The 25,131-nt window shown below is 48.2% G+C and overlaps 1 protein-coding gene across 3 annotated transcripts in view; it reads left to right on the forward strand.

Moving 5' to 3' along the window:
* The first annotated feature begins 5,679 nt into the window (after positions 1 to 5,679).
* The window catches only part of LOC142578640 (major facilitator superfamily domain-containing protein 6), a 100,068-nt gene continuing 80,616 nt past the window's right edge, over positions 5,680 to 25,131 (forward strand). For 2 of the 3 annotated variants that reach the window (XM_075688066.1, XM_075688067.1), the window contains exon 1: positions 5,681 to 5,932. In XM_075688066.1, the coding sequence (XP_075544181.1) occupies positions 5,845 to 5,932 (88 nt within the window). In that variant the 5' untranslated portion in view covers positions 5,681 to 5,844. Of the gene's footprint in view, positions 5,933 to 25,131 lie in introns of all 3 variants that reach the window. The other variant, XM_075688069.1, reaches the window with a different exon arrangement.

Genomic DNA, 25,131 nt, shown 5'->3' on the forward strand with positions numbered 1-25,131 from the left:
GCACGGGAGAGCCCGTGTGAACTAGAGCCGGCCGACACAGAGATGGCATGGCTTTGGTTACAGAATGGAAAAGAACACGCCTTCATTTCTTAGTCGGCACGTACTGTTTTCAGAAGACGTCCTCGGTAAACTTCCGCCAGAACATTGCTTGCCAAGCATGATAATCTTAGAACACGATTGCACAGAATAAGCTTTATGTGCATGCACGAAGAAATAGTTAACTTCATAACATTCGCAATGGTTGACCGACTCGAATACGCACCTTTCTTTCATTTCCCAATTTGGTGATGGGCGCCGAGTTCGTCGCCGAGCGCTCACTGGGAACAAAACCTTCCGAAGACACACGCGATGGCATCAAGTCACTTCTGTTTATGCTGGCAATACAGAGCGGACACTTCTCTGCTATCGCAGCGGCGGTGTCCACGAAGTTGCCGCGGCTGAAGATGCATTTCACGTTTGCTTCCAAAAGTTATTTTTGCAGCCGAACACAGCAGAGTGGTAGCTTGTTCAAATTCCAGGCAAAACACGTTAAAATCCCCCTAATTCGCAATTAGACCGCTACCTTTCCAAGCTGCCGCTGGGCGAAATCGGAATCCGCACATACCAGCGCGAGGAGGAGAGCGGCGGAGGGCGCTGGTTCGCGTTCCTCCTCGCCGATAAAACAGTCTATGCCTAGATATATATTTGGAACCTCACGGCGTCGCAGACGGCAAACATTCGCTTGGAGTCACCACATAGTTACTATTGCGATAAAAAAGCATGCATATCTCACACATGCAGAAATCAAGTATATAATTATTCGAATCAGTTTGGAGGTAGCTGGCTATCCAGTATCTTTTGGGATTCTGCAAAGGAAGCCTTCATACGCCCGTCTACGTCCTGCTTGCGCGCGTGGGCCAATCCGAGCACCGACTGACACGGCACGCTTCTGCCTGGCCAGCGTGTGCCGACGGGTCGGGACTTGCCGCGGCGTGCTCTCGTCCGCCCGACGCTTCTTCGCGGGGCGCTGCCGTCTGACGCGCAGCGGGACGTGTTCATTGTCGATATTGCCTGGATTTGGCCTTCAGTTGTATTGCTCATTTCTGAAAAATGCATACGGCATAAATTGCGGCACCCTACACGTTGTCCATTTAAAGAACTACCGTCAAGTTAATAATAAAAAGTTAATTCACACATTTTTGGTAATTAATCTTTTTAGATTAACTTAATCAGCGGCATAGTATTTCCGCGTCGTCGTAGAGCTCGTTTGCGAAGATGGCAGGTATATCATTACGGTCATAGTATTTTTATAAAAGAAAATATTGTCTAAAAACACCTTGATATTACCACGTGACCAGTTTCCCACTATTTACACACATAGACATTTCTCGCACTTTGGCACTCCTATAGTGCTAAGACATTAAAATAGTACAAAACCAAATATATGAAATTGCGGCAGAACTTATCTACGGTGTCCATTCAAGCACGTGAATAGTTGAAACGCGTCCTGTATGCGGTGCATCGGACTGTTATGTAGCATTTCAATAAAGTGCTAACTTGGGCCGGTTGGTACATGTCTAAAAAAATTCAATGCCCTTCCACTCTGTGAAGAAGGATGACTAGCGAAGATATGTGGGCCCTTTAATGGCGAACTCCACATCCGCCGCGGGTCGGCCCGGGCGGGGGTGAAATTTTTAAAGCTTTACTAACCGCGTCGAGCCGAGTTTCGCCGTCGCCAGCAATTTGACCTTCATTTGACCGCAGCTGCGCCGTAGCCTTGACAACACATCACATGACTCGCCGCGCCGAGCTCCGCCGCCGGCTTTGCGCATGCGCTCTCCCCAACCCAAGCTTAATCACAGTCATGTCCAGCCGCCGACTTAGGCATAATCGTCATACCATGATTGTATACTTAAGTAGAATAATTAGAGATTAACCACGTGAAACCTAGACTTAACCAGGCAAAACCAAGCTTTCGCTTTGCATATCCAGGTTTCGCTAAGTCGCAGCCAATTTTTATTGCGATAGCAATTATATGGACGCCCCAGGCGCATTCCACAGGACACTCCGTCGCCGTGAGGTTCCGTACAAAGTCCAAGGGCGCTAAAACCGTCGCGGCGCGCGGCCCGCTGCACGTGAAAGCGTGCGAGGCTGAGAACGCGGCTCATTCTCGCGTGCGAGGCACGCGGGCCGGAAGCGTGCTTGTGCGAAACACGGAGGTAAACGAACGAGGAGGGGCGTTCTTCTCCGGCGGCTGCTATAGGGTGCCTGGATGGGCTGCTCTTCGCCCACCGCACAGAGTGGAGACAAGCGCGGCGCCTACTGCGGCGTTGGGCACGCGATTGGCGTGACTTAGCAATGACAGACCTAAGAACGAAGTGCGCTATCCCCGGTTTAACGAGTTTGGAATGGCAAGAATAAAATTCAAGCCATGGTTTCTTTGCTCTAGGCGAATAGTACCAACAAACATGTTCCTGTTGGAACGGTAAGCACAGATCTAGAAACTGTAATTTGTTGTTCTGGATAAGCTCAAGCGGGAAACCATGACCCCCAGCCCATTCCCTAAAACGTTTAAATATCTGTAACATTCTTGTTGTAGTTATCGCATGAACAAAACCCCAAATAATCATCTACGTATCGAAAACATATCTATTGGTACTATTCGCCTAGGGCAAAGAAACCACTGCTTGAATTTTATTCTCGTCATTCCAAACTTGTTGAACAGGGGAAAGCGTTCTCAGCTCTTAGGTCTGCCATTGCTAAGTCATGTCCACACAGTACACAAGAAATCTTTTGAAAACAGATAGATAGGCTCGAGAAGGCTGGTTATTCTGTTAATTTGTTATCACTAACCTGCGAGAAGCTTTCCAAATGGGTCAAAGGGCTGCTAAGAAACAAGAAAAACAGAAAAGGAAAAAAGTTTGCTGTGGTGCCCTATGTACGTACACAGGTTGTCCCAAGGGTTACGGAACGTAAACCTCGTGAAGTAACTCGACAAGCGGTTGGCAAAGAACGAACGCTTTATTAAAGGTTAGTGTAGTTTTTATAGCCTTTATCTTGTGACGTCCTCGCAGCCACTGCCGATTCACAAGAGGCGTGGCCGGTGACTCAAACAACGTAAACGCGTGTCAGCGGCGCATGGTGATTCATAACACCTCGTGAGGTTCACGTCCCGAGCTAAAGCTTCCTCAAGAGGAAGCTTTAGCTGAGGCCCAACTTCGACGCGGCCTATTCAAGTACATGTAAAACGCAAAAACGCTTTTCTGAGGTAACCCCTGGACCGATTTTAATGATATTTGTTGCATTTGAGATATAAAGGTATATACTAGTGACCTTCGGAAGCGGAATTTCGATTTTGGGCGTGAATTTTGTAAAAAGAAAATTCAAAAATTCTTAAATTCGAAAGAAAAATAGAAGCACAAAGTTTACAATATAATAGCACTGCATCAAGAACAGATATCGCGGTTCTGTAAGCGGCATCCATTACATCATTCAAAGTGGACAAATTTGATATGTCATTTTATATCTTACGTGAATTTGTGAGGTTGCGTACAAGGGTTCCGCAAAAGCTGTATTTCCATATTAATAAATTTATTAGGATTTATGTGTAACATATCAATTTTGTTCGGTTTAGGTGAACTATTAGATGCAATTCACAAAATTGTGATATCACTTTTCATTGCCGAGTTACGGAGCGGTCAACTTGATAGTTTCGTTTACTGAAAATTGTCAATTTTCGTCAATTTTTAATAAAGAATTGACGACCTAAATCAAAAATACGAAACCAAGATTCACTAGATTTTTTTTCTTTTTAATGCAACAAATCTCGTCAAATTTGGTGTAGTGGTTGCTGAGAAAAAGGAATTATCCTTTTACATGCATTTAGATAGGAGCGCTCGAGCTAAAGCTTCCTCCAAGGAAGACGACGACACAGCTTGTCCTGTCGCTTTTTTTTTTATTGTGTTGTCGTCTTCCTTTTGCTATTAGGGTAATCATGCGCAAAGCTTGTCAGCAGTGTCGATCGTGGTAGCTGAGAATCTGGACAAAAAATGCTACCACCAACTTTCAGCGAAATCTCACGAATAGCTCGGAAGGAAGGAAGGAAGGAAGGAAGGAAATCAACTTTATTCGAGGTCCTGCAGGCCACGAGAGCTTTGGGCTCTCATGGAGTGGGCGTCTCCCACGACGGAACCGAGAGGTTGAGTTTCGTGGCGCCGTCGTGGACCTGCTGGACGGCCCAGAGTTGGGGAGCGAGTTCTTCGCTCCGGATTGCTTTTTCAAACTTGCGCTTGTCCGGTTCGGAGTTTATGTGAGCTTGCGAGCACGGCCAGAGTAAATGATATACGTTAAGGGGTGTATTGCAATTGGTGCAATAAGACTTGTCGTAGAGCTCAGGCATGTAATGGTGTAATCTGTTTTGCGTGGGGTATGTGTCTCTTTGTAGCATTCTGAGTGTAACCGCTTGAGCTCGAGTGAGCATGCGGTGTAGCGTGCTATACTGTCTGCGTTGTAGGTAGTAGTGTTTAGTGATTTCATTGTATGTAGTGGGCGCGTCCTTATTCTCCGAGTGGTTGGATGAAGCCGCGCGGTCTGTAAGCGCGCGCAGCCTCGTGTGCCGCCTCGTTAAGGTTGGGGACGTCGCCGATCTTTGGTCCTAAGTGTGCCGGGAACCAGTATATGAAGTGGTTCTTAATCTCTTTCTTTGAAACAATTCTGAGAGCCTGTGCGCAGACCGTGCCCTTTTGGAAAACTCTGATAGCGGCTATGGAGTCGCTGTAGATATGGGAAAGATTGCCGTCGGTGAGCGCAACAGCGATCGCAACCTGTTCGGCCTGTTCAGGCTTCCTTGCAATTACCGTGGCTCGGACGAAGTGAAGGCGTGACGTCACTGCCGCCAAGTAAAGACTCTGTGTGGCTTGAAGCGATGCTTTCGTAGTGGTCACGCCGCTGACGTGCGCTCGGCATCCCAGGTGTCGCACGGCGATTTGGCAGAGACGTGTCCAGCTATATAGCCAGTATCCTCGTGCAACGGGTAGGCTGCGATTTACTCAAGGGAAATGTATAAGTTTTTCGGACGATGCATGCACATAGGTGGTCGCCATGTCAGCTACCCGAACGTACGCATGTTCAGACGACGAATATCGGTTAACGTGGTTTATAATAACTGTGCCAGGGGGCATATTTGATTGCGCCTTTCGGTGCTGCATGATCTGGCTGTCTGGGCCGCCTGGTATCCTCAATGGCCGCGGAAACTGCAGCTATTGCTGCTGGCATTCGCAATCCGAATAATGGATCTGCACAAATATCGTCAGATTATGCGATTCGAAGACAAACATTCAACAGCGATATACCAGCGACATCTGTAGGTGATGGGGAGGCAGCAATCGAGTTCCTTACCTTCGACGCCCGAACTTCCGACGTTGCTGAATTTGCGTATGTACAGCGCACATGCCTCGGCTACATCGCAAGCGAAATGTTCCGCCGCCCTCCCCGTCTTGTGGACACCACAGAACGAGCGTCACGTGGATGCCGGGAAGCAGGAACACTGCCGCGCCCGCAGTGCCCAATTCTTGGCCGAACCGCGTGTGCGTCACCGGGAGGGACCGCAGTGGACGCGCCGACCGCGCGAGCGTCGTCGCCACGAGCCACTTGAAGACAACGCGCGCGGCCCGGCAGAGATAAAACGCGGCACGGGCCGGTCACGTGGAGTCCAGTGGGACCCCCGCACTCGCCGTAGCCGCGCTCAGTCCGTCGGTGCCGCAACGCTGGAGCTGCGAGTTGCATCGGCACGACGAGGCTTGCAGTGCCCGACGGTGCCGGAGGAAGTGCACGAGATGCGGCACAGCTGAGCTAGTGGCTTCGGAAATGGCTGGGGACGACGACGAGGCGAGGATGTGCAAGGCCAACACCGAGTTGGTGCCGCTCAAGATCGTGCTCTTCCTTTGGTACGGAGGTGAGTAGCGCGCTGAACGGCAGAGCTATAGTGGTTGTCGCCCCGCTTGCACGCAAGCCGACTGCTCGTACGCCAGGTTCTATGGCTGTCTTTAACGCAATCCATCAGTTACACTAGTTACCGCCCGCTGCAATAGTAATTGCTGCTCAGTTGCTTGAGATGGCTCTTCATTTATTATTAGTTTTTACTCGTACGGTCTCTGTTTATTTTCCCCTATTTATATTGAAGTCTTGCATCCATCAAGTACATAAGTTACCACCTGCCGTAGTAGTAATTGGTGTGTTGTGTTCCGTTGCATGAGCTGGCTTGTCATATAATTGCTGGTTTTTATTAATTCATACGGTTAGAGTTTATTTTCTCTGAATAATTTGAAGTAAAAAAAAATAAATTGTTGGGTTTTACGAACCAAGATCACCACGATATGGTTATGAGGCGCCCTGTAGTAGGGGGCTACGGAATAATTTTTACCGCCCGGAATACTTAACGCGCACCAAATGCACGCTACCGGGGCGCTCATGCATTTCACCCCCGTCGAAATGCGGCCGTCGTGGCCCGCATTTGATCGCGCGCCCTCGGGCCTGGCAGCGCAACGCACTTCGAAGTCCTGTAAGTTTATAAATGTCTGCGCAACCAAGGCTTCACAAAGAAGAATACTAAAATGGCTTTGCACTCCTCTTGAAAGACCTGTCTGTCTGCGAAAACACTCGACAGCGTCTTTTGTATTTCTTTATCGAGCAGTGCCTTTTTGCTGGTTTGACCTGTATGATTATTTTCTTCTCTTCCATCCTTATCGTAAATGCCTTCGGTGAGGGCTGTGTTCCCGAAGTTAGAGAGCGGAGGGAGAAGCCGACGTATCGCGCGTCTTCCGATTTGAGCTCAAACGCCGAAACCATTGGTATTTAAAAAAAATACATGGAAACCTTGGCTTATGGAGAGCGACGAGTCTGTATACTCGAAAACATGCGCTAAAAACTGTGAAGTGCGAGCTAACATCTCCGGCAATAGAAATGTAAAAGAATTTGCAGTGATGAAGTATCCACGTACTCATGGTGACTCTTTATCGAGTCTTTTCGAGGAGTGCGAAGGATCGAAGTAGTTTTTAGCACTCATTCGGAGAATCGATTCTCCTGCGTCACGGTTTTCTGTGCGCCAGACGACACTACAGAAAAAGTGCGGCATTGATTGTGCATCCTGTGATGTGCAGCATTAAATAATTGATGATACTGACGCCCGCTGCCGTGTGTTACAAAACGTCTTACTGTGCTATCATTAAGCTTTGCGTTTTCTTTTTTTTGTGTGTGAAGGCATTGCGTAACACTAGTGCATAACGCGCAAAGTAATACCCCTGTCAAGCGGGCAGGTTAAGTGCACTTACGGGGTGTGCACTTCGGGACCTTGAGTGACACTTTAGGCTACGCGGTGCTAAACGGGAAAACAGAGCGCACTCGCACTAAAAGAATGGCGACAGACTAAAATCACGTCTTTTGAAGATGTAGATTAAAATAAGAATACCTTCTAAAAAGCGATCACTTTAGTTGTATTATAAATAAAGAACAATCTTAATCTGTGTTTACTCAACAAAAAACGAAAATATTTTTATCATAAAGGTGTTAATCATTAATTAATTTTACATTAATTAATTTAGTCAAGGCCGCCCAAGACGAATGCCTAGCCCATCCAGAACAACATGTCAGCGTGCGACGAGGCGGCATTTGAGCGTGTTAGAACAGAATATCAGCGAGTTATGATTATTTTGTTAAAAGCTGTTCGACAGCTAGAATGAACTTCTATGTCCTTTCTCTATGCACAACATTTTGTATCGTTGAAACCGCTGGCGGCGAGGCTACGCACTCGACCAGCAAGGTGCATTCCGTTGCCGCACTCCGACCGGAGTGTACTCTTCTGCGAGTACAATCCGCTTGCGACGTTTATATTTGGGAAAGCTCACTTAAAACCGAGTGCACTGTCGTAAGTGCAGTTAACTTGCCCGCTTGGAAGGGGCAAAATTTTCTCTTTACTAAAGGTGGCTATCTCAGACATCGGAGGAGAATAAGCTCCATGCATAACTCAATTGCGCAAATTAGGCTGGATTCACATGCACTCTTTGGCAGACTCAGAGCTCATATTTTATAACAACTTTTTCTTGCAACTTTCGCAAGAAAGAGCAGCGGGCAAGCTGTGACACAAGCACGATTGTTTTCAACACGACGGGTCGCTATAAGTGCGCAACATTAACGACATGCGCACAACTCACGCTTGCACCATCTAGGAGCATAGTTGTGCTTAAAATAATAATTAAAAGAACCTTCGAGGAGTCTGTTCCCGTAGCTTCCAAAATTGTGCGCCTAAAGCTGTAGCAGCGTCTGAAGGCGACCGATTCGTTTGTCCCATCCCGACGACGAGCACCTCGTGGCGACTTGCTTTATCGTTTGTCTGCTTTCTCGCTGTGTTGTGATCAGGCCTCTTATTATAGATAAAGAAATGCGGGCGCTTCTTCCCAGGAGTATCCCCACCACATTCGGCCCGTTCCAAATATCTTGCTCAGTCATTCGGGCTGAGTGTGCAGAACTTGATCTGCGTCGATAATCGAATGACCGTGGAGTAGGTAACCATGTAGGATGTGACCCCAATGTGATCTTTAAAGGACCGAAAAATGATATTCAGCCAGTTTTGACCTCTACGTCCTGAATTATTGTAGTAAGAAAGCAGACGTCAGTTACCCATTGTAACGAACACGTGAAGCAAAATGTTCGGGAAAGATGAGCCCAATAATGCGCTGCTTAGGCTTCCGCTATACAGTTCCACCCGTCTATTGCCTCGATTGCAAACAGTCGTCCACATTCCTTCAAGGATGCGAAAGCCACGAAAAGACGAACGTGGAAAACATTGTTCAAGCGTTTGCATCCGTCCGAGGAGCACACGGCCTGACACGCAAGCGCCACCCGACTGCCATCCGCTGCCGCCGAGTGCGAGCACCGAGAGAGCGCGCTCGCAGCCACGCGAGGCCGCTCGGAGGCGTGGGTTTTCATCGGCGGCCACTTGGAAAGACGGCCCCGTCCTTACGCTGGCACAAGGGACAAACCTTGAACGCTCTGTATTGCGTGGTTTTTCTTAACGTTTTGCTCGACGGGATGTCCTTTAAGTAACTTCTCCTTGACAACGCTTTTTCCCTCCGGTGTTCAGACGACCTCCCAATATCAGTGTCCCACGCAAAAAAAAAAAAAAAAAAAAAGGAACTCTCGGAAGTCTCAAGATTTCATATCGGATATCTTACTAAGGACAGCTCATGGATATCACTATTGGATTTTTTTAACGCATATTGTTACAAGCCATTCCCGTACATTGGCGAAGACGCAAGCAAATTCATGAAGACGAGGATCGAAGAAGCGCTCGTGTGGTTGTTGTTCCGCCATCTCGACTTCTCTCTTTATATATTACCTAAATACATTTTCCCTTTTGTTTTGCCTAGTCTTATACCGGTCGCATTTTTGATGAAGCTGTGGGGTACCAACTGGACACAACGGAGCTCGCAGCGACCGACATTTAGTTCTTCCCAGAGTGACAGAAGAGACGGTTCCCGCCGCAACAGTGGCAACGTCGACGATTGTCGTTGCCCAAACCCAGACACGTTTAGTGGAACTGATGATGTCGACATTGAAGAGTGGTTGGCGATCTACGAGCGTGCAAATAAGAACAACCGATGCGACGATACGGTCATGTTGGCCAACATCCTATTTTATCTTCAAGGGACATCAGGGATCTGGTTCCAGAATCATGAAGAGGATATTGGAAGCTGCGATACCTACGAGGAAAAGATTCGTGCTCTGTTTGGCAAATCTCTTGGTCGAAAGATCGTGGCGAAGAAGGAGCTAGCGTCACGTGCCCAAACATCGACGGAATTTTACCTGTCTTGCATACAGAATGTGCTGGCCCTTTGCTGCAAATCAGATGATGGTATGACCGAGTCTGACAAAGTGGGACACGTCTTAAAAGGGATAGAAAGTGGTGTTTTCAATCTGCTAATCTGCAAGGACTGACACAGTGGATGCTATCATTGATGAGTGCAAGCATTTTGTAAGCGGCAGAAATACACGTATTGCCCATCAGTTCACTCAACTTCCCCACACGGCTACAACATCGTCGTGCTAAGACGTACCTGCGTCACAGCTACAGCTAACCGTGGAACACGTGGCGAAGATCATACGGCGTGAACTTGAGGCTATATCTCCTGCTTCTCCGTGCATGTGAGTCCAGCACTACCATGATTCCACTTGTCCAAGCCATCGTTCGTCAGGAGCTATCCGATGCTGACCTGGATCTTGTGTGCGCCGTCGCTCCCTTTTTTCCCGGTTTCTATGCCTGTTTCCCAGGTTCGTATGCCCAAGCCCAGAGGCCACTTCACCGCAATCCGACCGAGTGGACAACTGCTGAAGACCAGTCCATCTGCTTTAATTGCTGTCGGATTGGTCATATCGCCCGCTATTGAAATTACCAGTGGTCTTGGCCACATGCACCCTATACTCCTAACCGTCGCCCTGAGACCGATCCTGGCCGCTTCCAGCCTTACCGCGAGTCCACTAAGGCAAACGGTGACGACTTTCCAACCATGTCGTACCGTCATTCACCTTCTCCGCGTGGTACGTCACCAGTCCCGTTCGCTGTTGTCGCCCATTATCCCGCTCTCCACAATTCCGACGCTCTAAATCGCCAATTGAACGCCTGCCTCCAGAAAACTAGACGATGCAGCTCCCGGAGGTGAAGCTGCATTGACGACTCGCCCGCAAAAACCTCTGACCACATTGCCGACTAGACACAACTTAACTGACGTTCAGTTGGGCGGTAACTTTGTCGCTACACTCGTTAACACGGGGGCACATTTATCAGTAATGCATTCGGAGCTTCGCCGTCAACTTAAGAAGGTCCTCCCGCCACCTACCTTACTGCTCATCACAGTCGCCGACAGCAAACGCTTCCCGTCCTTGGTATGGGCTCCTCACGATTAAGTATTGCCGGCTGCTGTATGACTACATTACTTGCTGTGCTCGAGCACTGCTCCCATCAACTCATCCTAGGCATGGATGTTCTATCTGCCCACTCCGCCCTTATTGATCATGGAGCCGGACTGCTTCATCTTGACTTACCTCGCTGCTATGACGCTCCGATCACCCAACCACGTTTGTGTTCCGTGGATTACATTTGTTTGGCACCTCAATCCGTTACGTATGTGGACTCTTCCTTCTATTCCCGATTGCGATTACGTCCTGACTCCCATTGTTGACGTTCTATTGGCCAGAAATGTCGCCGTTACCCAATATCATTCTCATCATTTCTAATAACTGCGCGTCCCTTCCCATTTTGAACTTGAGCTGGTGCACGCAACTTATCCCAAATGGCATGACTCTGGCCATTGTCTCTTCTATCGATGAGTATGCCGTTTCTGCATTAGTTGCCGGCGATCCTTCGTTCCCAGCTGCATTCCTCACCTCAAGCCGTAGAACCGATCGTCATATTACCAAGCTGATCGTGCCTGACCTCCTCCCAGCACAGGTTGTCGATATCAGGCACATGTTGATGTCTTATTGCGACATCTTTGACTCTGATGACCACCCTTTGGGCCAGACATCTGTTGTCTACTCGCCGTATCCATACTGGAGACGCCAGCCCCGTCAGATGATCGTGCGTCCCACGCTGAACGGCAAGTAATTCAGCGCGGGGTCGAAACCATGCTCGCGAAAGACGTCGTCGAACCTTCCCGCAGTTCCTGGGCGTTACCGGTCATGCTAGCAAAGAATGGCAGTAGTTGGCGCTTCTGCATAGGCTACGGTCACTTGAACAAAGTCAAGCGAAAGGACGTATACCCTCTGCCTAGAATTGATGGCGCTCTCAACTGTCTCCATGGGTTCTTCTCCTCCCTTGACCTACGGTCAGGATACTGGCAGATTTCTGTAGATGACCTTCACCGCGAAAAGACCGCATTCGTTACACCGGATGGATTTTTTCTCAATTTAACGTGATGTCATTTGGCTTGTGTAATGCCCCAGCAACGTTTGAAAGGATGAGGACTTTCACCTCCATGGCTGCAAATGTTCCACATGCCTTTGCCATTTAGATGACGCCACCGTTTTTTCTCCGACATTTGAGAGCCACCTTACATGCCTCGGCAGTTCTTGTTTTCCGGCGATCAGGCCTACAACTAAACTAATCAAACTGGCGTCGTTTTAGCCGTCGTGAAATTACTGTGCTAGGTCACCATGTCAGTGCTCGTGGCGTACAGCCTGATCCCGACAAAATTCCTGTCGCGAAAAATTTTCCAGTACCACGTTCGGCCAAAGACGTCCGGAGCTTCGTCGGCCTGTGTTCTTATTTTCGACGCTTTACCAAGAATTTCGCCGACATTGTCCGTCCCTTAACGCAAGAAGAAGGACATCACTTTCGTTGGGTCCTGAACAAGCTGATGCCTTTCGCACAATCACTAGATTACTTATTACCCTACCCATCTTGGCCTAGTTCGACCCGTCCGCGGCCACTGAAGTTCGCATCGACGCCAGCGGACACAGTAAAGGCGCTCTCTTTGCCCAGAGGCAACAAGGACAAGTCCACGTCATCACCTATGACAGTCGACTCCTCTGCCTTTCAGAGCGCAAGTTTTCTATCACTGAAAGGGAATGCTTCGCGTTCATTTAGGCGGTCGCAAAATTTCGACCACAGCTATTTCGCCGCGCGTTTTCGGTCATTACAGGCCATCATGCACTATGCTGGTTGCTTTCCCGTAAAGACCCTACTGGACGACTTGGTCGCCGGGCATTGAAGCTCCAGGAGTATACGTTTCATGTCAATTACAAGTCCGGCCGAATGCACCAGGATGCCAACTGCCTCTCCCGTCATCCCGTGGATCCTCCCGACTCCGATGCCCATGAGGCCGACGCGTGCGTCCTCTTCATCTCTGACTTTAGCCCCCGCAGGGGCGTCTGCGTCAGCAGGCGTTTGGTTGTGTTGCGAAACCACGTACCGAGCACACGAGGGTTGGACCCTCCCGCGTCTAACCGTGCGCGGCTTAGCCGTGTCTGGGGAAAAAGGGATCCTGGGGGCTGAGCCGATGCCGAGTGTCTAAACCTTTACGGCCCCTTGGCGGAGGCAACACACCTATTTGGCCTCGGCTTCACGTAGACGGCACCCCCGGACTGACCCACCTGGGGGAAATAGGTAGTTGCCTTTTCCTGTCCCAACTCTCCAATCTGCGTCTTTCTCTCTCCCTTTCAATCTTTCCTGTCCTCTCTCTTCTATTTACTTCCGTCTTTCCTGGCAGCGAGGGTTAACCTTGTGTGGGTGGCCAACCTTGGGTACTCCAGATTGGGTTATAGTAGCACCGTACAACTGGCGAGGGCTTGTCTTACTCGTAGGATTTGCTCCGTCCCCATGTTGGGCCCGGTGGTGGGGGTTAGCGCTGCTGTCGAACTCATGATCCTTATATTATGGCTTTCCCTTGATCGCCCTCTAAAAAGCGGGTGCACCGATGCAACCTTCCAATTCTTTTTGAAAAACAATGAGGAACACTTCCCTAAGAACCATGTAATCCACAGTGAAGGCAACACGAGCGTGCGTAAATACTCCCCCTTCTTGGTGACGAAATGCCTCGCAAACACGGTAGGACCTGGATACAAAGCCACAAAGATGTACAATGGAGACCTGCTCCTTGAATTTAAGCACAAAACTCAATATGAGAAAATGAATGATTTGAAACGCATTGGCGATGTAGCAGTCACTGTGTCGGCACATCGAACAATAAACACGGGCCGTGGAGTAATCTCGGAAGACGACTTCTTGGACCTTAGTGACGAAGAGCTGCTTGAAGGTTTTCAGGTTCAAAATGTGATCAAGGTAGAAAGAATCCTAATCTGCAGGAACAATGAACCACTTCCAACAAAGCACATTATACTGACCTTTCGTACTAGTGTGCTCCCTAGCACACTGGATGCAGGCTACATCAAAGTACGTGTGAGCCCGTACATCCCGAATCCTCGACGGTGCTTTAAGTGCCAGAGGTATGCACGCGGATCTCAGACATGCCGAGGAAGGCAGACTTGCGCGAAATGCAGCTCGAAAGATCATCCATCAGACACTTGCGACTCATCCCCACATTGTGTGAACTGTGATGGAAGCCATCCAGCCTACTTCAGGGCGTGCGCTAAATGGTAGAAAGTAAAAGAAATCATTGCACTAAAGGTCAAAGAAAATATAACATTTCACGAAGCAAGGAAACGTCTTGCGTACTTAGATCGCAGAAGCCTTTCCGAGGTGGCGCGACGGGGGGCAGCGTCACATATGCCTCGAGAGTCTACCGCAGTCACTGATAGTGGTCCGGTAATCCCTCCGCCTGCCCCCTGCTGGCAGCTGCAAGTGCTGCTCCATGATCATCGAAGGTGGGGCTGCAGACTTCGGTTCTGCAAGTTCCAAATCTAAACCGAACTCCGCGGCCTGGGACGCAAGTTTCAGCTCCTATTTCTCGATCCTCCAGCGCCTCAGAGAAGGTTATGGAGGCCTTCAAAGAGCCCTGGCGTCATCGACGCCGAAAGATCAGCTCTCTCAGGAGCCCGATAGGAGGGTTAAAATTACTGTAAGCGCTCAGAGAAAGGAACCGGTAACCTAAACGGTTACCGTGCTTGTATACATATCTATCTATCTTTACCACGTGCTGTTGAACACAGACAACAAAAATCTTCCTCAATATAGCTACACATATAATTCATCGGAATGCCAGGGGCCTAATCTAGATGATATCAAAAATCCACTAAAGGAATATCAGCCGCGATTGTTCTGTGTTCAAGAAACACATTTAAAGTCGACACACAAGAACTTCTTAAGGCAGTACATAGTTTTCTGTAAAGATCGAAATAATAGTAATTCTTCTTCAGGCGGCGTGGCGCCCATAGCCCAAAAGTCAATAGCATGCCAGCATGTATCGCTCCTAACTTCATTTGAAGCAGTGGTTGTTCGGGCTATATTGTTCAATCAACTTATAAAGGCCGCGTGCGCGCGTTGTCAAAAGCAGCATCCGCGTGCTTAGCACGCGGTCTTGCCAATAACTATTTGCTCCATATATATATCGCCTGATTAACGGTTTGACACAGCAGAATTTCAAAAGCTGATTGACCAGCTTCCTGAACCCTATATAGTAATCAGAGATTTTAATGCTCACAGCACATTCTGGTGTGACTCAAGATGTGATGCGAGAGGACGGGCAATAATATAGTTCCTTCTTTCATCTGGAGTCTGTCTATTTAACAAGACAGAGCCAACTTCTTGCAGTCCTACACACAACACGTATTTATGTATAGATTTAGCCATAAGGTCTGCGTCACTTCTTCCATACCTGGAATGGAGAGTGATTAGTAATCTATATAGGAGCGATCGCTCACCAACACTCCTAGAAACAACAAAGTGGGACTATGGACCAACTTACCCCAAAAAGTGCAGATTTCATAGTGCAGACTGGGGTCGAAATTTAGAAACCTGTGTAAACTGGGGGGTGCCTGGAAGATGTGGACCACCTAGGTGTAGAGGAACTGACCAACTACATCACTGAACATATCCTCTGTTCTGCTCAAAACTGCATAACTCAGTCCTGCACAGATAGAGAGGGAGACAGAGGAAAGGGGAAAGACAGGGAGGTTAACCAGAGGGGAAGATCCGGTTTGCTACCCTACGCTAGGGAAAGAGGGGAGGGGGAGGTAAAGTTAATAAACTTAATAGATAAACAGATAAAGATAAATAGATAACAGATAAAGTTAATCCAAAACCGTGGTGGAACAAAGACTGAAATTTCGAAGAAACGCAAGAAAGCATGGAGCAGCTTTTCACGCTACCCAACAACACAAATCTAATAAATTTTAAGCGGTGCAAAGAAAATGGGCGCCGTATCCGCAGAATATCCAAAACAGAAAGCTGGACACGTTACGCATCCTCAATAAACTCATACATGGATGTTAGCAAAGTATATAATAGGGTACGTAAACTAAAAGGACCACGTCCAAATTCTTTTCCTCTCGTCACTGGCTCTGGCCTTACAGCAGAAGATCAAACAAATACTCTTGGTGAGCCCTTTGAGAGGGTATCAAGCTCGGAAAATTATTCCGGAAAGTTCTTATGCCATAAAAGAGTAGCTGAAAATATTCCTCTGCGTCTAAACAAGTCGTCACCAGGATACATCAAACCGCTAAGATTCCATGAACTCAAGCTTGCCCTAGACTATTGTGGTAGCTCGGCTCCAGGTTCTGACACAATAACATGTGAAATAATCAACAATCTGCCTTGTGAGACCTTAAACTGCATCTTAGGTCTTTACACTAAGATTTTTGCAACTGGTCACATACCTTCATCTTTGGAGGAGGTAATAGTCCTGCCAATACTGAAACACGGCAAAGACCCTTCCTTAGTTAATAGTTACAGACATATTGCACTCACTAGCTGTTTAGTTAAGGTATTTGGAAAAATGATTAACTGTCGCCTTGTGTTCTTTTTGGAGTATAATGGTATATTGGACCCTCACCAATCTGGCTTCCGAAGAGCGAGGTCTACAACCGATAATCTTGTTCTCCTTGAGTCATATATACGCGATGCATTTGTACACAGCCAGTACTGTCTATCTGTATTCTTTGATATTGTGAAGGCATGTGATACTGCCTGGCGATACGGTATTCTGCAAGACCTGGCGTCCTATGGAATTGGTGGTCATATGCTGAAGATCTTGCAGAATTACCTGTCTGAAAGGAAGTTCCGCGTAAGAATTGGCAGTGTACTTTCGCGCACTTTTGTTCAAGAAAACGGCGTACCACAGGGAGGAGTGCTAAGTTGCACACTTTTCACAATTATAATGAACTCTCTCCGCTCTGCTATACCATCCATGGTGTCTTATTCTGTCTATGTGGACGACATCCAAGTCAGCTTTAAATCTTGCAATCTGTCCATATGTGAACGCCAGATACAGTTAACTGCTAATCGGCTCGCCAAATGGGCAGACGAAGACGGGTTTAAATCCAGTGCAGGAAAGGCTACCTGTGTGCTGTTTTCCCGACGAAGAGGGGTATGTCCTGACTCTTGCATTACGATGAATGGGAGAAGCCTGGTAATTAGAAAGGAACAAAAATTTTTGGGTATAATCTTCGATACCAAGCTAACCTTCATGCAGCATTTAAAAGAGTTGAAGCTGAAATGTGTTAAAACGATGAACCTTTTAAAGATTTTATCTCACCAGTCATGGGGAACAGATAAGCACTGCCTCCTATCTCTTTTTAAAAGCCTTGTGTTGTCACGCATAGACAATGGATGTATTGTTTATCAGTCGGCTTCAAAGACAGCACTTAAGCTACTCGATCCTATCTATCACTTAGGTATCCGCCTAGCACATGGTGCCTTTCGTACGAGCCCTGCCCAAAGTCTCTATGCAGAGTCGGATCAGTAGCCACTGGCTTATCAGCGCACATATCTCGGAGTCACCTATGCAATAAAAACGATGTCGCTAAAACAGCATCCATGCAAAGCACTCATAAATGATCTTTCCACAAATCATTTGTACTTAAACCGGCCTTCTCACGCCCCGCCGTTCCCATTAGCGGTAAAATCTGTTGCGGAAAAACTTGCAATAATTTTCACAGATCTACAGGAAAGTGACTATGCTGAACCCATCCCACCTTGGGAGCAATGTCCTGTCACTTGTGACTTGTCCTTTAGAGAGCTTGAGAAAAAGAGTTGTCCAAGTGCCCTCATCCAGCAACATTTCATGGCTCTTGAAGACAAGTACAGGTCTACTGCATTTTTCACTGATGCTTCAAAGTCTGCAAATTCGGTATCATGTGGAGCCCATGGCCCAAACTTCTCCAACACAAAAAGCTTGCATAAACATAGCAGCATCTTTACAGCGGAAGCGTACGGTATTCTGATCACTATTGAGTATATAGTACAGCACAAGATAGAAAAGTCTACAATATACACAGATTCCTTAAGCGTTGTCATAGCACTGTCCTGTGGCAAAGCAAGCAGAAACCCTGTAACTAACCAGCTCCTTAAACATATCCACGTAGCGCATAAACAAAAGCTTGCTCTTGTTGTATGCTGGTACCAGGCCACTCTGGGATCGCAGGCAATGAAATGGCGGACAAAAATGCTGGAGAAGCAGCTCATCGGGAAACAATTGATGTAACCTGGGTACCCGGTGTAGATATGAAGCCTGCGGTACGAAAGGCGCTCCATAATCATTGTCAAGCTGAGTGGGACAAGGAAGTTGAAAATAAGCTGCACCTGCTTAAACCGCAATTAACCAAACCTTTCCCACTGAAGCTTGATGGACACACCATAGTCACCCTGGCACGACTCAGAATAGGACATACATATGGTACACACAAATACCTTTCGACTGCAACTGACCCACTGACGTGCATACGCTGCGGTGAGAACCTAACCGTCCTACATGTCCTCATTCAACGTTCTGAACTTCACCGACAGCGAGTGGCTCATTTTAGGAAACTCTACTCACACCATATACCCCCCCCCCCCCCCACCATTCTGTTTGTGAGTCCTGCCAGCGTCGTAAGCGTCCGTCCTTGTTGCCCGCTGGTCCACTTCAACCTATCGAGATCCCAACAGTTCTGTTCTACCGCGTGGTCTTAGATCTGGTTGGACTATTCCCGACTTCTTTTACGGAGAACAAGTGGATTGCCGTGGCCACTGACCACACCACACGGTATGCCATCACCCGAGCACTGCCGACAAGCTGTGCCACTGACATCGCGAACTTTCTGCTTCACGATGTCATTCTCCACCATGGCGCGCCACGACAGATACTGACCGATTGCGGTCGTTCGTTTCCTCGAAAGTCGTTGACGACATCCTTCGTTCGTGTTCCACAAGTCACAAGCTAACCCCAGCCTACCGTCAACAAACAAATGGACACACCTAACATCTTAATGGCACGCTGACCACGATGCTCTATATATACGTTTCCGAAGATCATCGTGTTTGGGACAGCACTTTGCCTTTTGTGACACTCGCGTACAACTCCTCCCGCCACAACACCACCGGCTTTTCGCCGTTCTACCTGTTAATTCGCCGCCACCCAACGCTGCCCTTTGAGCTTCTCCTGCCATGACATACCTAGGTTCCTGCAGAGTACGTCGGCGATGCTGCTCATCGGGCTCAAACAGCTCGCCGGATTGTGCGAGATCCGTCTCTATGTCTCACAGATATCCCAAAAGGCCGCTATGACAGCCACCACAGACCCGTTCACTTCTCTTCTTTGGTCCTTCTTTGGACGCCGTCCCGCCACGTGGGCCTGTCTTCGAAGCTTCTCTCTCGCTGCTCTGACCCTTATACGGTTTTTCGCCAGCTCTGTGAAGTCACATACGAGATCGCCCCGGTGGACGGTATCTCGTCATCGTCCGTACCACCTAGTGATATCGTGCAAGTCGCCCGTTTGAATCCCCACTTCTCCGACAACAACTTTTCCCTTCCCTAAGCGCCGAGACGGCGTTCCCACCGGCGGGGGTCATATGTTACCAGCCATTCCCGTACATTGGAGAAGGAGCAAGCAAGACGAGGATCGAAGAAGCGTTCGTGTGGTGGTTGTTTCGCCCATAGAGTTTCCTACAAGAATTACTAGAGGGAACTCTGGCGCTTAGTGTCTACGGGAGCTGCAATGGAAGCGGTTGTCCCAGCATGGGAATTATGGGAAGTACATGGATTTGCCTAAACTTCGTCCTTTTGGCTTAAAACGCGGCTTTGTGACTTTGTAAACTCGTCATTTTCAGCAGTGTATTGCGTAATAAATAATTAAATAAACATTATTAAAATTGCCCGACGGCAGGATTCGCACAAAGGGACTATAGCACAGAAGACTGATATTGAAACCATTAAGCCACGGACGCTTGTATCGAAAAGCGAATGAAACGCCCTTATGAATTTATCGCAGGCATGACAGTGCCTTGAGACGCGTGGCGCGTTTCGATTTGGCCACCTGGACAAGCTCAATCGTTGCAATTAATAGCAATTGTACGCGTTACCGGCGTCTTCTGCACTTCGAAGAATATAGATTGCGCTGATATATACGACAATAAGATTTATACAGCGTAATATACAAAGCCACAAGAACGTCTGAATCCACAAGCACGAAGATCAGACAAATCCATGTACTTCCCATCATTCCCATGGTAGGACAACGACTGCAGCGCCAGAGTTCCCTCTAGTAATTTTTGTAGGAAACTCTATGGTTTCGCCATCTCCGCTTTTATATATATTGCCTAAATACATATTACCTTTTCTTTTTCCTATTCTTATCGCGTCAGAATATGTTATGTTTCCCTCTGTCCGTGAGGCTTAGGTGGAATTCACTGGCGGCATCGGTAGATGGAGTGTCTTCGCCCAACACTGAACTCTGTGATGAAAAATAAACGTAGAGTCCTTCTGCGATAACAATAATAATAATAAATAAAAAACCTTCGCAGTTGTATGCCAGTATGAGCAACTGATATTTTATCCCCTGGGCGCCCCCATGATGACGATGATGCTTTGTTGGCATCGTCATTGGAACGGGTAGGTGTCTAATAGTCACCTATCCTGCTTGAGTTGCTCAGGTACGCTTTGTACACATGCCTCTCGTTCCAAGATTCCTTCCATCTTGCGTAGGCAGTGGCGCCATCTGTGAGCTGTCTGCATTCGCCACCATGCTGGCTTGGGCGAACGCTCCTTGTTTTATGCGAGGTATACGGTCGGGCGCTGTTGCTGGCGGCTGTTTTCAGGCTGGCGCGGTGTACTTAGTATGGCGTGGCGTCTTCTACGTCGGGAACGCTTCTGTGACACGTACTGAAGGGATTTCACTTGGCAGGACCACCGATTCTGCTGCCGGTCAGGCGGACAGCTAGAGCACCCAGCGCGGTGCGCGCGCGTGTGTTTGAACCTAAGTTCAGCCTCGGAGATCACTTGTGTTTTTTCTAAATATTCGTTTCCCGATTGTGCCCTTAGTGCAACATTATCCCTGCAGTTCTAAGCTGTGGTTTTATATCAATGAGTAGTTAAGAAACATACTGGACAGTCGCAACATGCGCGGGCGCCGTATTCCGCTGCAGAATAAGTTGTGCCTTTTACTTTAACCAGCACTAAAATTGGTATTTGTAGGTATACGCACTGCATGACTACCTCGTTTGTTGGCCGCGGTTTTTGCCCACGAATAAAATAGTTTGCTTAGTGATAACAGCATAACCTAAAAAGTGAATCACACTTGTCCGGTGGCCCGTCTTGGACTGCGCGAGCATTCGAAGCGATGGTAGCTGCTGACTTATAGACCTGCTTGTTCTACAGCGCATGGACCGAGCATGCGACACAACCATGCGTGCCCTCATATTACAGCGTAAGCCCTTCCTTTATTTTTTTTTGCAGAAGATAGCGACCAGATTGGCCGATTGACCACTTTAGACAAGCGTTATTGACACTGTACTAAACACAAAGGGATGAAAATCAATATTTTTGTTCGGTCTTGTTCAGTCCGTCCTTTACGGCGCACTCACCCGTTTTACGGAAATTGTGTACTCACAAATAGCCTTCGCATTCTTTTTACGCGGTCACTTTCAGATATTGCTGCATTACAGACAAAGAAGCTATGCCAAAGCACAAGATAATCTTATGTATAGCGTTTGTTTACCAGCCGAAGTGATCATGCTGTGTTAAGCCACGCCGTCGGCCTCATGCAGCAGGCTGACGTAGGCATAGTACAGTGTAGACATGAAACGCGTAAGAACGATGCCGTCGGCTGACGCAAATATCCTCTTACAATGGGCGCTAAGATGTTTCGAGTTTGCGTTAGGTTAACCGTGCACGAGCACTCTTGTGTTTTGTTTTCCCATGCCAAGCGATCAGCTACTGAGAAGATTGTCGAATTTCCTTGGCAATCCACAGACTCTTCTGCTTTTCCGCGAGCGGACACTGATACAGTCAAAATAACTCACTACCTAAACGTAAACAGACTGCGACTGGTGAAGCACGTCGCATGTTTGCGCAGCCAAGAAAAACTACCGCATATTACACTGTATTACGGAATCAGGGTGTAGACGAGCCGTATGTAAGAATACTGAAAGATATCTATAGCGGCTCCACAGCCACCGTAGTCCTCCATAAAGAAAGCAACAAAATCCCAATAAAGAAAGGCGTCAGACAGGGAGATATGATCTCTCCAATGCTATTCACAGCGTTATGAAACATCGCCCCAGCGCACAATTGAACACTACCCATACTAGCCCAGCTGTCCATGCTTAGCGATATACTTTCTAGTACATTGCGCCCTTTCTCCAACTAGCCCAGCTGTCCATACTTAGCGATATTCACAGCATGTATACAGGAGGTATTAGTAACTCAGGGGACCAATTACAATACGTGCTCACTGATCTGGGGAGTCAAAGCAGAAGGGCGGGTCTAAAAATTAATCTGCAGAAAACTAAAGTAATGTTTAACAGTCTCGGAAGAGAACAGCAGTTTACGATAGGTAGTGACGCACTGGAAGTGGTAAGGGAATACATGTACTTAGGGCAGGTAGTGACTGCGGATCCGGATCATGAAACTGAAATAATCAGAAGAATAAGAATGGGCTGGGATGCGTTTGGCAGGCATTCTCAGATCATGGATAGCAGGTTGCCATTATCCCTCAAGAGAAAAGTGTATAACAGCTGTGTCTTACCAGTACTCACGTACGGGGCAGAAACCTGGAGGCTTACGAAAAGGGTTCTACTTAAATTGAGGACGACGCAACGAGCTATGGAAAGATGAATGAAGGGTGTAACGTTAGAGAGTTTTAGCCCAGCGGGTTTACGGCCAGCGGAGCGGAGCGGGCGAGCGGTGACACGACTGCGCATGCGCACAACGCTGAGGCGGCCAGCGGTTTTACGGAGCAGCGTTTACGCCCGCTGGAAAGCACTCCCCAGCGGAGGGTATACGCAGCGCGCGAGCGTGCGTAAGCGCGCGCGGGCGTGTATGGGAAATGCAAGATGGCAGCCGCGAACATGAACGCCGGCAGTTCTGCATTGACGACGGCGACTGCGGCGCTGACCCGTACATTAGTACTCAGTATATTATGAACAAATAATGTACTGAGAACTTGTAATATATCTTTATTCAACATTTCTTGCATTATAAAAGCAAGCGTAATTCAAATTCATTTTTCAGTAACTCCTATTCGGACCACTAGGTGGGGAAGCAGAGCGCCCCGCTCTCTCCGCTCGAGCGGGTGAGTGATCCGCCGGGCTAAAATTCTTTTTCGCGAGCCGCTCCGCTGGCGCAACGGTGGAGACCGCGAGCGGAGCGAAACGTAAACCCGCTGAGCTAAAACTCTCTGTTAAGGGATAAGAAAAAACCAGATTGGGTGACGGAACAAACACGAGTTAATGATATCTTAGTTGAAATCAAGAAAAAGAAATGGGAATGGGCAGGACATGTAATGAGGAAGGAAGATAACCGATGGCCATTAAGGGTTACAGACTGGATTCCAAGGGAAGGGAAGCGTAGCAGGGGGCGGCAGAAAGTTAGGTGGGCAGATGAGATTAAGAAGTTTGCAGGGACAACATGGCCACAATCCGTACATGACCGGGGTAGTTGGAGAAGTATGGGAGAGGATTTGCCCTGCAGTGGGCGTAACCAGGCTGCTGCTGAAGATAATGGTGATGATGATGATGATGATTACACTGTAGTTACTGCTGTACTCAAAGGCTCCACAGTGGTTCCACGATGGCCTTGTGTGAACTGGCAAGTAAGTTTTACGCAGATCGCGAGCTAAAACACATCCAAATTGTTTCGTCAGCACGCGGTGGTAACCCATTCAAGCACGACTTCGCACAAGCCAGAGAGGAGGAAATGCTTGCCGCACTCCCTTTCCTCCCCTCCCGCGTTAAAGAAAAGGTTTCCCGCGTGTGGAGAAGAGTGAAGCGGCTCTACGCGCGAGTGGCCACCAAGGCCAGACCCAAGACTTTGGAAGCGTCTCGCTACACCCGGTGCCAGTTCCTTCGCTATGCCAAGCAGAGCCTTTTCAGGTGCTTCGCTATAACCGAGAATAGCATGCTTGTACTTACCTGCGTTATACGCGAGGCATGTTCCTGCGCCGACCTGCACCGATGCGAGCTGCGCGTGGGCACGCGTTGCAGGCCGTTTCGTCACCCTGTCGCCGCTTCGGGCCCTTCACGCATGCCGCGCTGCCAACTTCTTTCCGTGGAAGCCACATTGTGCTCGCTTAGTGGCCATGGCGCCACGCTGCTAAGCCCGAGTGCGCGGGTTCAAATCCCGGCTTCGGCGCGGTCGCATTTCGATGGGGGTGGAATGCGAAAATTCCCCATGCATCGGGTGCACGTTAGAGAATCCCAGGTAGTGAAAATAATCAGGAGCCGCCCACTGCCGCGTGCCTCGCAATCACATCGTCGTTTCGGCACGTAGAACCCATAATTTATTATTATAGTGTTACAAATTACATTCTCTTAGTTCCTTGATTGACATCGTCGTCAGCTAAGTTCACCGCCGCTGCCGCGCAAACTCCGAGCTGAATTCCACGCGGAGCCGGCGAAACACGTCGTCAGCAAGAAATTATGGATTACTGGGCAAAATAAACCAATGCGTGCGTATCCGAGGTATGCTAGGTAGCATTTAGTAAAGCAATGAAGCAAGGAAGCATGGTTATGGTTATAACCATAACCATGAATGCTAGGTAGCTTTTGTTTTATAATCACTCATAATTACATTTTCAAAACAAATCCATGGCTGTGACGCAGGTTGCACTGCCGCAGAACCGTTACGCTGAAGTCGCCGCATACACACCAGCCGCAAACGTCGCCGTCATCATTATCATCATCATCGTCGTCGTCATATATTTTAAGTCCACGGCAGGACGGAGGCCTCTCCCTCCGATCTCGATATACCCCTGTGCTGAGCGAACTAATTTCAACTTGCGCCTCCGAATTTCTTAATTTCACCGCCCCACCCAGTCTTTTGCCGTCCTCGACTGCGTATCCCTTCTCTTGGCACCCATTCTGTAACCCTAATGGTCCACCGGTTATCTAACCTACGCATTACATGACCTGCCCAGCTCCTTTTCTTTCTCTTAATGTCAATTAGTATATTGGTTATGTCCGTTTGCTCTCTAATCCACACCGCTCTCTTCCTGTCTCTTAACGTCAGGCCTA

The sequence above is a fragment of the Dermacentor variabilis genome, chromosome 4, assembly GCF_050947875.1.
Source record: "Dermacentor variabilis isolate Ectoservices chromosome 4, ASM5094787v1, whole genome shotgun sequence".
NCBI lineage: Eukaryota > Metazoa > Arthropoda > Arachnida > Ixodida > Ixodidae > Dermacentor > Dermacentor variabilis.